At 43.3% G+C, this 13,282-nt stretch overlaps 1 protein-coding gene across 2 annotated transcripts in view; it reads left to right on the top strand.

Annotated features, from left to right (window-relative positions):
• Positions 1-13,282, top strand: part of AXIN2 (axin 2) — a 44,735-nt gene that overhangs the window by 18,481 nt on the left and 12,972 nt on the right. The window contains exons 5-10 of one of the 2 annotated variants that reach the window (XM_036757578.1): positions 5,799-5,901; positions 8,385-8,525; positions 8,957-9,447; positions 9,723-9,908; positions 10,209-10,442; positions 12,224-12,319. In XM_036757578.1, the coding sequence (XP_036613473.1) occupies positions 5,799-5,901; positions 8,385-8,525; positions 8,957-9,447; positions 9,723-9,908; positions 10,209-10,442; positions 12,224-12,319 (1,251 nt within the window). Of the gene's footprint in view, positions 1-5,798; positions 5,902-8,384; positions 8,526-8,956; positions 9,448-9,719; positions 9,909-10,208; positions 10,443-12,223; positions 12,320-13,282 lie in introns of both variants that reach the window. The other variant, XM_036757577.1, reaches the window with a different exon arrangement.

Raw genomic sequence — 13,282 nt, 5'->3', positions numbered from 1 at the left:
AACAAATTATAAATAAGTATATTTGGGTCATATAGCCCTTTTAGATGATAAAGTATAGTTAGCTCAGGGCCTTTGTAATGTCTTTATTTCCTTTAACATCTCACAACATGCTTTATCCACGCTTGTTGACTGACTTGACTGTATAGGTTGTAAGCCGAATGTATGTCAAATTAAATTTGTTGAATCATAATCACAAGATTTTAGAGCTGATGAGAACCTTAGAGATAATCTAGATAGCTCTTCTTATTTTTACAGATGAGGAATCTGAGGCTCAGAGAAGAGAAAGGACCTAAGTCATATAACTCATTAGTAGCAAAATCAAATATGAATCTGGGTCTTCTGACCCCAAATCCAGCATTCTTAGCACTTCTGCCTCCATGAGCTGAAATGAGTAAGATAGATTAGATTCCCATTTTCCTTTGGAAAATGATTGGGGGTGGGGTTGAAGTAGCTTTGAGCTTTCATCCAGATTTTAAAATATACAATTGGGGAAAAAAAAAACAACTTTTTCAAAGCATCTTTTATTTTAGGACCCCCACTGGTTATTTAGTGGTCAGGTCTCTCAGCTTATTAATAGCTATTTAGGGGGGGAAAAAGTGGACATAGTGTGTTTTCCTCTTACATCTCCCCTCCCCCTTTCCCAGAGGAAATGCTTGCCTGGCTTTATTTGGAGGTGGTTCTGCTTATGCTGTTTGATCTTAGGGCCCTCCCAGGGGGGAAAAACGTAACTTGCCCCTTTCCAGCTGTACCTCTGAAAGTCCTTTGTAGAACTGCATGTGGAAGCCGCTTGTGAGGAAATAGATGAAATCATCTTTGAGCATCCATTGTGCTTTGTGACTAGAGCTACAGGGTGGTTCAGAGTGTGCCATGTTGGTATAGTGGCTTCTCTTAGTCTGGAGCAATGACATGACCTAAGTATGAGGAAAAACCCAGCAGCCTGGCTGTTTGAGCCTTGCCTAAATGTAGGAAAACCATTCAAAACTAAGGAAAGGGTCAAAAACTTTTTTTGAAAAAGAGAACTTTTAAAAGAGGGCCAATAGCAATGTGAATAGATGACTTTTGACTGTTAATTCACAAACCAGTGAACCCGTTAGAAAGTGCTTGTGAGGTGGTCAGACTTTGGAACCATTGGGCAAGAGCTGTCCTGATTAAATAAAGCAGACCCAAGGAAACTTTTATTTCTGACTGGTTCTGGGTGTGTGCATGTGCTCTTGCTACAGAGTGTTCAGGGGTCTAGTCATTTCTGCTCTAGTGTGTAGGGTGGGTCACTGGGGATTCCCAGGGCTGGGATTATACCCTCTCTTCATAGCCATTCGAATTGTAGGCCTTATAGAGATAAGAGCACCAAGTGAGAAATAAAATGTGTGGTGGATGAAAAGCTGAACTGAATTGCTTTCAGTCCATTGTTGGTCTAGGGGAGCTTAAAGGGGATAAGAGGGTAGCAGGCCTCTTTGAAATTTACTTGAACAAGTGAATGGGAGCTCCTGGTAAAGCAGTCATGAAAAGAGCTCTGGCTGTTTTTTCCTGCTGTAACAATAGACAGTGCATACTGTGAGGAGCTTGGGGAAGCTGGGTTGATTGGACTGCTGGGAGCCTCAAGCTTGGGGAGGAGAATTAGGATAGGGCAAGGGGGTGGGGTGGGCATCATACATGGGCTTTACTTGACTCCCGAAGGTTTGAGTTGATTAGACACCTAGGAAAAGCTGTCTTCTCCATTCTTGGTAGAAGTGATTCTGTGTTAACATCTTTTTGCAAGAGTCCCAGGTAGAAGTTGATATGAGGCTGTATTTGTAGATTTCTCAGGAGTGACAAAGCAAGAAAAGGTGGAATTTATAGAGCCAGAATTTAAAAAAGAAATCCTTTCCTTCTCCCCCAAGGCCCATTGGAAGAACATTTTAATGGGGAATAAGCCACCATATTTAAAGTGACTGGGAGTATGGGTCTCCATATTCTGTAGATCAGCAAACATGCTATTTTATGAGCTTGTTACTAGGAGAGTCCCACCCTTTGAAAAAATGGCTTTTTAAAAGGTTCACTGCTAGTAAGTAGAACTGGGAAACTATCACAACTTATAACAATGTAAATACAAAGAAGAACACCAAAAAAAAAATCAAAACTGAATACTGTGAAATTAGAATGACCAAGCTTGGCCCTAGAGAAGAAATAGGAAAATGTAACTTCTCCCTTCCCTTCCTTGCAAGAGGAGAGGGGGACCTATGGGTGCAGAACCTTGTATATAATGTTGTACTTGGTTGATATGTTAGTCTGACTGATTTTTTTTGTTCTCTTTTATTCTTTGTTAAAAGGATTAAGGCTCTCTCAGAGGGGGAATAGGGAGGGAGATAATTGGAAATGAATATGATAGGAAAAAACAATAGACAAATTTAAATTGAAAAAAAAAAAGTTCCGTCTAGAATCCCAGAATAGGTCCTAACCTCCAGTTTTAGGGCTTTGGGACAGGATTGCAGTGTCGCTACGGGAGTCTGAGCTTAGCTGTGATAAAGTATAAAGTCTGACAACATCAGAGACAGCAGGCTCTTTTCGTTCTAAGTATGGCATGGATGCTTAAAAGTTGCCAAAAGCCAAGAAAGCAAAGTAGAGTCTATTTAGTTCTCTTCCTCTCTCTCTCTTTCTTAGGTGATAGTTGAATTTTATACTATGGATCAGCTCACTTCTTTGGGGGGTTGGGATGTAGGTGTCAAATCATGAAAAAGATGATTTCCATTCCTAGAAGGGGGGTGGTGGTGTCTTTTTATTATTATTATTTGCTTATATCTTATTTATGGATTGACTGTGGACACAAGGGAATGAAACTGAGCAAACTTCAAATATTACCTTATCTTACAAACCAGGCTTTTGATGTTGGCAAGATCACAAACTCGCTTCAGAATTGTTGCCAAATGAAGACGGGAGTGAAGGCGTGTGCGCAGGAGTCTGATATTTCAAAGCCACAGTCAAACCACATTCAGGTTAGGTCAGGCACAGCTGAGTCAAAAGGCTAAGCTAATTGGCTCGACTTAAATGGCATCTGACCGAGCACACACTTCAAAACCAATGTTCCATAGAAACAGATTGACCGGGCACGAGGCTAGTTAGCTAAAATGTTTATAATTAACTCTACTATTTAGTGCCTAAAATTTGGTAGTTCTTCAGCCCACAATCTTAACTGGCTAAGAAGACAGATCAGACATTTAAGAACTGGAGATGAAGCTGACAGGAATGTGGGGCTGTTTTGTAAGAAGATTCTCCTGGGAATTTATAGTCACGTCTCCTTGGAGACTCCTAAAACCTATTTATTGAGTGCACAAGTTACAACCTCTATTTTCTCCCTCACTGTCCGGCAAGAGTTACCTGAGGTTAAAGCATAGAAACTGCAACAAATGGGATGATGTGGGGATTTTAAAAATCACTCATTCCTGATTCTCATAAATCTGGCAGTGACCTGGTTTCTTCTCCTCCATCCTGCCCCTTTCATCAACATTCCTTTTTTTCCTTGTCTTAAAGTGGCCTAGAGAGAAAAAAATAACACCAGAAACCAGAGTAACAAACCAGCATCTCTAATCCATGTGGTTCAGATCTGGGGTCAGAGGACATCCTGGCTCTGTCACTTTTCTGGACATAAGTTTACTCATCTGTTGAATGGAGGAGTTGGTAGTAGTAGGTAGCATTTACATGGCACCTTAAGGTTTGCAAAGTGCCATACATAATCTCATTTGAACCTCACAAGGATACTGAGAGAGGGAAACTGAGACAGAAAGATTAAGTGACTTGTCAAGGGTCACATAGCTAGTATGTGTCTCGTATAGGATTAGAACTAGGGTCTAATGCCTGAGGTAGCATTAGAATTCAGATCATCCTCAGTTGAAATCTAATATTCTATCCACTGTGCAACCTAACTGCCCTCATGATCCTGTGATTTTATGATTTCCATTGAAGAGGGGAAGAAAAAGGAGATTATAAGACAAACAGAGTGGTTGTTATGTACCCTTTGGAAACTTCAAGACAGTTGTCTTGCTTTTATAGAGAGCTCTACCTAGCCAGTCATTAGATTGATAGCTAGCATGGGGTCTTCCATGTCAAAAACACATGCCCTCAGAAAGAAGCCTTTGAAACTAAAGACCAGAGAAGGGATCCATTTATCAAATTGTTTTGGGCCTTTTTCATTATTTTTCATTATAGGTTCTACTCCCCTGTTCTCCTCATTCTCCCAACAGCTCTATCTTACAGGATAGTATGTTGTGGTGGCCATAAGTACCACTGGGACAGGATTTTGTGAGCAATATTTACCCCTTCTCATTCTCCAGGAAGCTTCTTTTGTTGCTTACTGCTTTTCAGTTGTAGCTGACTCTTTGTGACTCCTTTTTGGGTTTTCTTGGCAAGGATACTGGAATGGTTTGCCATTTCATTCTCTAGCTCATTTAACAGATAAGAAAATTCAGGCAAACAGGGTTAAGTGACTCACTTAGGGTCACACAGCTAGTAAGTGTCTGAGGTCAGATCTGAACTCGGGTCTGCCCGACTCCAGGCCCTCAACTCAATCCATTGCATTTCCTATGCCCTAGGAAGCTCCTAGAACCATAGAATGTTAGAAAGGCCTTTAGCTAACATCTAGTTTTGCCCTGCTGATTTATAAATGAAGAAATTGAGATGCAGAGAAAAGTTAAGTGACTTGCAGAAAGTCGCAGAAGACATAAATAGCAGAGTCAGGATTTGAAGCCAATTTCTTTGACTTTAAATCTGGTGTTCTCTCTACTACACTATAATGCTGGTCTCCCGATTCTGCGTTGGATACAATGATGCATTGCATAGAGTGTCAGGAAGACGTGACTTTGAATTCTGCTGCAGACGCTGGCTCTGAGACCCTGGCCTTAACCCCTCTCAGTTTTCTTATCTATGAAATGTAAATAATAATAGCCCCTGCCTGACTGGGTTGTTGTGAGGATCACAACATACATGTGAGATCACATCTATAAAGGGCTCACAGACTTATTGCCTGTATGAATGCTAGCTATTAAATTTTTTAAACAGCAGCTAGGTGGCGCAGTGGCTAGAGTGCAGGGCCTAGAGTCTGGAAGATTCATCTTCCTGGGTTCAAATTCAGCCTCAGACACTTACTAGCTGTGTGACCCTGGGCAAGTCACTTAACCCTGTTTGCCTCAGTTTCCTCATCTGTGAAATGAGCTGAAGAAGGAAATGGCAAAACACTAGTATCTTTGCCAAGAAAATCTCAAATGGAATCACAAAGAGACATGGCCGACCAGCAAATTTAATAAAAAACAAGCAAAATGAACTAAGGGAAATTATTCAAATGATTTACAAGAGAGGCGAATTCAGAAATGACAAGGGGTTTGATGATTAAGTTCAAAATAAGTCTGTTAGTACCATGATACTTCTTTTCAAATGCTCTTTAAGAGAGTTTATCATACAGTGCTACAGGAAAGAATTGGTGGTGATTGTTCACTGTGGAATCATGGAATCAATCCTAGGGACTTTTTTAAACGTTAGAAAAAATTAATCATCTGTCTGGGACAGTTGGATCTAATCTGGGCCTAAAGCAAGGGGGCAGATGAGTGAGTAGACCTCAGGAAGTCTCTCCCTGTTTTAGGATTTAGTATCTCTGGTGAATTCAGTTTGAGGTTCTCCAAAGATGATGGCTCTTAATTTTAGCATGGACTATGGCTCCATCAATTAGAAGCTTCTTGGTGTGGTTGAGATGGGTGATTTTGGTACTTTTGATGCTGATTTGTTGAACTGCCCCCAGTTTAACCCTGAACATTTGTATTTGCCTGGCTTTCTAGAGATGGAATCCCTCCTTACAGAATGGGAAGCAAGAAACAACTACAGAGAGAAATGCATCGCAGTGTGAAGGCCAATGGCCAAGTTTCTCTACCTCATTTCCCGGTGAGTACTAGATTGGAGGAAAAAGAAACAGCCATATCAGCCATATGGTGGCTGAGCATTCTGTGAAAGGAGTGGGTGGAAAGGCATTCTGCTCTGAAATCTACCCAGGCTGAGGATATGAGGAGTTAAATTGGTTATAGCCTAGGCCTCTTGTGCGTTTGTGTGTTTGGTTGGGGGGCAGGGGGGAGTGCATGTGGAAGGGTAGGTTTTTTTAAGTGCTAGTAAATGATGACCGAAGCTGCAGGCCTGGGAAATGCTCAATCAACCAATGAAGCATTAAGTGCCTACAATGTGCCAGGCACTGTGCTAAGCTCTGGAGATTAGAAAGACAAAAATGCAGCAGTTCCAGGAGCTTACAGTCGTACCAGAACCTCAAGAATAACTTTTTACATGATTGTGTCTCATTCTTTCACACAACCAGAAGCAAGTTGCCTTTCTGCAAGCAGAAACATTGGGGAGGGGATTGGTTAAAGGGTGAGGCTGGTGATGGACATGAACGGTAGTCTTTTTAGTGTAGGGGTTCCCAACCTTTCAGTCCTGCACTCCCCCTGCCCCCCTACCATACTTAGCTTTCAGTAAATCTTTCTGTATCCCTTTTCCAGTGTGACAGGAAATAAATTCTGGATTTCTTCTTGCATAAGCACATAAAGAATAAAATAGAGATTAATTTCAGGAGGATAATACAGTTACCGAATATTCTCCATATTCCCTTGATAAACTTCTCATACCTTCCCCAGTGGGCATGAACTAGCTCATTTATGGAATGAGGTTAGAAGCCTTATGCTTCTTGCAGAGTACATGTAGTGTTTGGGGACTTTGAATGCTTGGTGAAGACCCCCCCCTAGCGCCCCCAGGTGCATGTCCTCCTGAAAGCTCCTTGCTTTATTGGAGAGGAGAGGGGAAGGTCATGGCTGGATAAAACTTCTGGGTTGTCTTCTTTATTCCCAAGCCTTATCTAGTTCTCCCTGAGACTTTAGGGTTGTCAAGGAAGGCATTTAATCAGAGAGGAAAGAAAGTTCTCAATTTATAGCAAATGTCTCTGTTTACAAATTCTTCTGCTAGCTTCAGAGATTCCAGTTAGCTCAAGTTATGTTGCTTTTAGAAAATTAACACAATGAATTGCTAATTCCACAGAGCCCTTGTGTGAGGTTGGTGCACTGTGAAAGCTGTTTACAAAATTGGGTACAAACTTATCTTGTCTTAAAATGAACATACCAAGACTTTTTTTTTTTTAGCTTTTTTGTCTACACCAGCATCTGCCAAAAAAATAAAAAATAAAAACCCAACCCTGAGAACCAAAAAAAAAAAAATACTCCAGATGATTCTGGCTTTGGGGTGTGTGTGTGTGTGTGTGTGTGTTTATATAAAGAAAAGTTCTATAGCCCAAGCTTGTAAATTAGATTATTTTGTCCTGGGGTGTGCAAATCGACTTTCTCCATAAGGCAGTGCTTTGATCAGGGGCTGAATAGAGCCAGCTTGTGTAAGAATGACAATTTCCAACAGAGTGGCCTTTTTCTCCCCTCACATCATTTCTCCAGCTAAGTGGTTGCCGTAGCGAGGCCTGTCTCGTCTGGTGGGGAGAATGCTGGCCTTGGCAGCTTGGCTTTCCGCTTCAAAAGAGAGAGGGAGAAATTAGGGGGAGAGGGTGAGGAGGGTGGGGGGCTAGGGGTGAGGGGGAGGAGAGATAATAGGAAGTGGCTGGAGAACTCTGTGGTAGTGGGTGTTCTCCGTGCTTGCTTCTTTTGGCAGGCATCCTTGTTGCCTTTTTATATTCTGGACTTGATTTGGAGATGTTCCCTTTTCCCTTGACAGATCAGCTTCAGGCAGCCAGACTCAGCAGTGTTCTGCTACCAGCCTGCAGCAGCTTTCTTCATTTTCTGTACAAAGAGATGGTAGGGGGGGTGGGGGGTGGAAAAAAGAGAGAGATCTAGGACACTGTTGAGACAACACTACCTCAACACTACCGCCCAGTGTGCGGTCAGGAAATAAATTACCACTTCTTCTCTGATCTGGAGCAGTTTGACTCCTTTTTTCCCCCTTCCCAATCTTATTTTTTTTAATTTCCAACTCTTTCTGTTTAGACTCTACTTTTTATTCTTTGAGTTGGTTTCTCCCCTCCCCACCTCAGTGGGCTTTTTTTTTTTTTTTTTTTTGATGTTTGACAACAGTCTTTGAAGATTTTCTACTTCAGAGTGGCTACTGATGGGCTGGTTGTACTACAGAGAGAACAAGCGGGGCTTCTCAGAGTGCGACCAACTGCTCCTGCCGAAGGCAAATGCTGGTGGGGACGATGGCTCTCCATGAGGCCGCAGCACTGGCTCATAAAAATCCCAAGCAGCCTGTGCCTCGTTGCGATCGTCTTTTCATCCAAACATGGAGATGCAATGAGCCTAGTGGGGCCAGGGTAGCTCTGGCGAAGCCGCCACCACCGCTCGCCCTGCCTGTTAAACATGGCTCGTCCCTTCCTTCTTGGTGTTTTGTAGAGAACCCACCGCCTGCCTAAGGAGATGACACCCGTAGAACCGGCCATTTTTGCCGCCGAGTTGATCTCCCGGCTGGAGAAGCTAAAGAAAGAACAAGAAAGTTTGGACAATCTGGAGGAGAGGCTGCAGCAAATCAAGGAGGTAGGAGGTTTAGTTAGCTTCTCCCATGCTAGTTCTGCCCTCATACATTTTGTGTGTGTGTGTGTGTGTGTGTGTGTGTGTGTGTGTATGTGTGTGTGCGTGCAGGTGCTACCCACCTCTCTTCTTCTTTTCCCTCATCCCTCCTACTCCTTGACCCTACCCCCCATCCCCTCACTGCCTTCCATGGGGCAAGAGGAATGATGGGAAATTGGAGTGGGAGGTGGGTGTAACCAAATCAGTTCTTCATAGGGAATGAGTTTCCTTTTCTAGCTGTGGAAGATCCTCTATGGTTTATTCTCCCTGAACTGCCCCTAGACTGAGTGTATAAGAAAGGGTATTGAAATGTAACCTCTAACATCTCTCCCTGACACTCATCTATACACATTCCCTGGCTAACTGTATTCCTTTTTACCTCTTATTGTAACTTCTAGGATGAAGAGAAGGAGGGGTCAGAGTTGCCTGTCAGCACTCGGGAGGTAGCAGCGCAGCACCCACTTTCCCTCCTACCATCTGGCAGCTATGAAGAAGATCCCCAAGCTATCTTAGATGACCACCTGTCAAGGGTGCTGAAGACTCCTGGCTGCCAGTCCCCAGGCATGGGGCGACACAGTCCCCGTTCCCATTCTCCTGACCACCATCACCACTATCACCCCCTACTCCAACCCGGTGGTCGGCTGCCACCCCCAGCAATCACCTCAACTCTCTGCCCACTTGGCAAAGGCTTTGTTACAAAGCAGATGACTAAACATGTATACCACCACTACATCCACCACCATACCATCCCTAAAACCAAGGAGCAGATCGAAGTAGAGGCAGCTCAGAAGGTGCAGTGCTTCTGTCTTGGGGGCACGGATTATTATTTGTGCTCAAAATGCAAGAGTCATTCCAAGGGACCAGAGCTGGCACCAGTGGAACAGTTTAGGTAAGTGGCAGGCACTCCATGGATTCTCCTTTTGGGACTGTCCTCCAGGCCTAGTGAGATTCTGAAATTTCTCAAAAATATCACAAATTTTAGCTGACCTGGAGAGAAAGTGTGGTGGGCTCAGATGCATGGGTGTCATCCGCTTGACTTGGCAATCCTCTCACCCCGCTACCTTCCCAGCCTTATAGTTCTCCGTTGATGAACTCCAAGAATTCTAGAACTTAACCATATCAATACGGGTGGGGGTTTTCTTCTCCTTGGTTCTTTTCCAGCAGCCGAGGTAATACCCTATCAAAGCGGAATGGAAAGGTGACAGAACCGTGTTTGGCCTTGTCAGCCAAGGAAGGAATCCCTGTTGGAACAGGGATACTGCAACTACCTGGGAATGAGGGGGACAGGTCACAGAACGTTTGGCAGTGGATGTTGGAGAGTGAGAGACAGAACAAGCACAAGCCTCATAGGTAAACACCCAGCTGTGTACAGTCCAGATAGTCATTACAGAGGTATTGCAGGACTAGCTAATTTATACAGTAAGCTGAAACAAGTGGAATTGTTTTCTCCTGCCACCTTAATATTGTAAGTTGAACTGGACTATGGCAGGTTTCCCCACCCCCTTCCTGCTGCCCTTTTCCTTTCTCTCTTCCCCTTCTCCTTATTTCTCCCCTTTGCCTCTCCCCCTAGAATAGGAATTTCTCTTGAAGTAATATTTCACAGTGTTTTAAAGCTAACTTCTTTTTGCTTTTTCTCTGTTTTCTTCTCAGTGCCCAGAACACAAAAAAAGCCTATCCTTTGGAGTCAGCCCGAGGAGCCATTGGTGACCGGGCCACCCGCCCCCATCTGTGGGGGAGTAGCATGGGGCACTCCCGCACCATGCCACATGCCCATCCCTTCACACAAGACCCTGGCATGGCTCCCCTGGGTCCCCCTAATACCCTTGCTCAGCTGGAGGAGGCTTGTCGTAGGTTGGCTGAAGTGTCCAAGCCCCAAAAGCAACGGTAAGTGGGAAAAGACAATTGATCTGATAGGTTGGCTTTGCTGCCAGATGGGACCCTTTGCCCAATCCAAAATAGTAACCCCATTTTTATAGCGCTCTAAGGTTTGCAAAACACTTTACACGGATGATCTTATTTGAGCTTGCCAACAAGCCTGGTAGATATAGTCTCTGTTATTCCCATTTTCCTGGTGAGGAAACTGAGCATGACAAAGGTTGATTTGCCAGGCACACAGCTATTAAGTGCCCAAGGTGGGATTCACACCCAGGGCTTCCAGCTCCCAATCCAGGCCAAACTCCACCTGTCCATGCTTTCAATCTAGTGGTATCCCATGATAACCTAGCATTTATAGAGTACTTTAAGGTTTTCAGAGTGCTTTTCCTCATTTGATCCTCAACCCTGTAAGGTGAGTAGATAACTATTATAATCCCCAATTTACAGATGGGGAAATTAAGGCTAGGAAAAGTTAGGTGACTTGCCCAAGGTCAGTTGGCTTGTAACTATCTGAGGCAGGAGTTGAACTCAGATCTTTTCACTTTTTCCTCCACCACTCTGAGCCATGACTGAATTTAGTTTCTGACAGTCAGGAATCTTTGCAGACTTAGAGCCTTTTCCCAACCTCCAAGGAAAGCCTTGGCTAATTGTTAAGTATAGTGATAACCAGGGTTTAATCTGTTTCTTATAAGTAGTCAGCAAACAGAACAGGTTAGTTGAAGCTTTCCTGAAGGGTGGGGGTCAGGGCTTAGATGATTCCTAGGAAGTTTCCCTCCCCTAAGATTCAGAGGACAGGTTGAGTGAGATGGAGCATTCACCTGGCCAATGAGAGCATTCTGTTCCTTGATAAAAAGAGCTAGTGTTTATATGGCACTTTAAGGTTTGGAAGCAACTTTACATGTATTTGATCCTCACAATAACCTTAGGAAATAGATACTACTGTTAACATCACCCCCATTTTACAGATGGAGAAACTAAGGCTGAGAGAATTCAAATACCTTGCCCAGGGTCATACAGCTGGCAAGTGTCTGAGGCAGGATTTGAACTTGGGACTTTGTTGAGTCTAAATCCAGCACCCACTCGTTCCACTGGAACATCTGCCTATCACATCCTAACTGGCCGGGAGGTCCATTCTGATTCCTCTTAGTGAAAGCATATGGGTGGCTTTTCCCCCCAAAATCCCCAATGCCAGGTTGGGGTCTTACTGTGGTTCTCAAAAGAAGGCATTTATGATTTGTATGACCTCGAGTAAGTTCTTTAACTTCTCTAGGCTTCTGTTTCCTCATCTTAAAAAAAAAACAACAACAACTAAATGAGGGGTTGGATTAGATGACCCTTAAAAAGTCCCTTTAGAGCTATGATCCTATAGTAAGTTGGTTCTATTTGTGTCTTTGGTAGATGAAAGTACATCTGCAAACTCTTGTGTTATTTTCTAATTTGGAGTGCATTTAGAGCAAGAAGGAAAGGGAAGGGGAACAAGCATTTATTAAGCACCTACTATATTCCAGGACTTGTGCTAAGCATTTCATAAATATTGTCTTGTTTAATGCTTTCCAACACCTCTAGGAGGTAGGTGCTGTTATCCATCCCCTTTTATTGAGGCAGAGACTAAATGACTTGCTCGGGTAGTCAGCTAGTAAGTGTTTGAGGCTGAATTTGAACTCAGGCCTTCCTGACTCCAGACTCAGGGCTCTAACCATTGTGCCACCTAACTGCCCTGCTACACTTTCCGGATTGTAAAATGTGGCAAGAATGGTGATGAATTGTGCATCTCCGGTTGTGTCTCCTAGGTGCTGTACATCAAATCAACAGAAAGATAAAAACCACTCTACTGTTGGTCATGTGGGAGGTGCCTCCTTCTGCAACCCCAGTCTGGCCCCAGAAGAGTAAGTGCATAGTTCGATTTCTTGTTACGTTTGTATTCATAGCTAAAGTTTAGCTTTTCATACACTTCTTTGCCTATACTATATATATTCATGGGAGGAAGTGGGAAACAGAGGCATAGCTAACAAGCTGAGCCAGAAATGACTTCTCTGTCAGGCTTTATCCTTTCTGATAGCTTGGCTTGTATTTTTCCAAGATACAAACCAATGGAGGTGAGAAGCCCGTGGGATTGGATTGGAGCTAAGAGGTATTTGGGAAGCAGGAGAAAATCACACTTAAGTGGATAATTGCCAAAAAAGATAAGTGTGTAAGGTAGCTCCTCAAGAGCTATAAGGGTGCACATGTGGCCTCTTGTAGCACAAAAGGGTTAGCTAGTGAAGGGTGATGGACGGCCACCATACCTGGAAAAGGCAAACTTTTTAAGCTTTTGCTCAGAGAACAAAACCTTTTCCCAAATCTTCCCTCTTCTTTTAAGTTTCCTTTCTTGCAAAGTGGGCAAAGAATATTGGATTAGTTTAATTACAGGATATTTCTTTTAACAAGAACAGTGATCTCAAGTCGTCAAAGTTTTCTTCCTTAGCCTTTTCAGCAGTGAGTAACGTTTAAAGTCCCCACTAGGCCACCTGACTAGATCTTTTCATTCTTAATTGATTGACCTTAAGAGGAACAGTTTTCTTAGCATTTTTTTTTCCTGAGGCCACTCAAAAAAAACTTAGTTCGCAGTAATATAGTCTTCCAGATTTGCTCTCATACTGTGACCTCCTAACACTCTGGGCATATACATCTCTTCAGAAGTATCATTGGGCGTGGCAGCATGGCATTCATTGCACTCACCATGATTTATCAATTCTGTGGCCATATGTAGGCATCTTTGGACAGAACCTCTCTGGCCCATCCAGTTTATTTTAACTTGCTCACTCTTTCTCTCTCTCATCAGAGGAGATTGGAGGAGTCATAGTTAATCT

This window comes from Trichosurus vulpecula, chromosome 4, assembly GCF_011100635.1.
Source record: "Trichosurus vulpecula isolate mTriVul1 chromosome 4, mTriVul1.pri, whole genome shotgun sequence".
Taxonomy (NCBI): Eukaryota; Metazoa; Chordata; class Mammalia; order Diprotodontia; family Phalangeridae; genus Trichosurus; species Trichosurus vulpecula.
The sequence above is the reverse complement of the archived record's forward strand: the minus strand, read 5'-3'. Positions and strand labels throughout refer to the sequence as shown.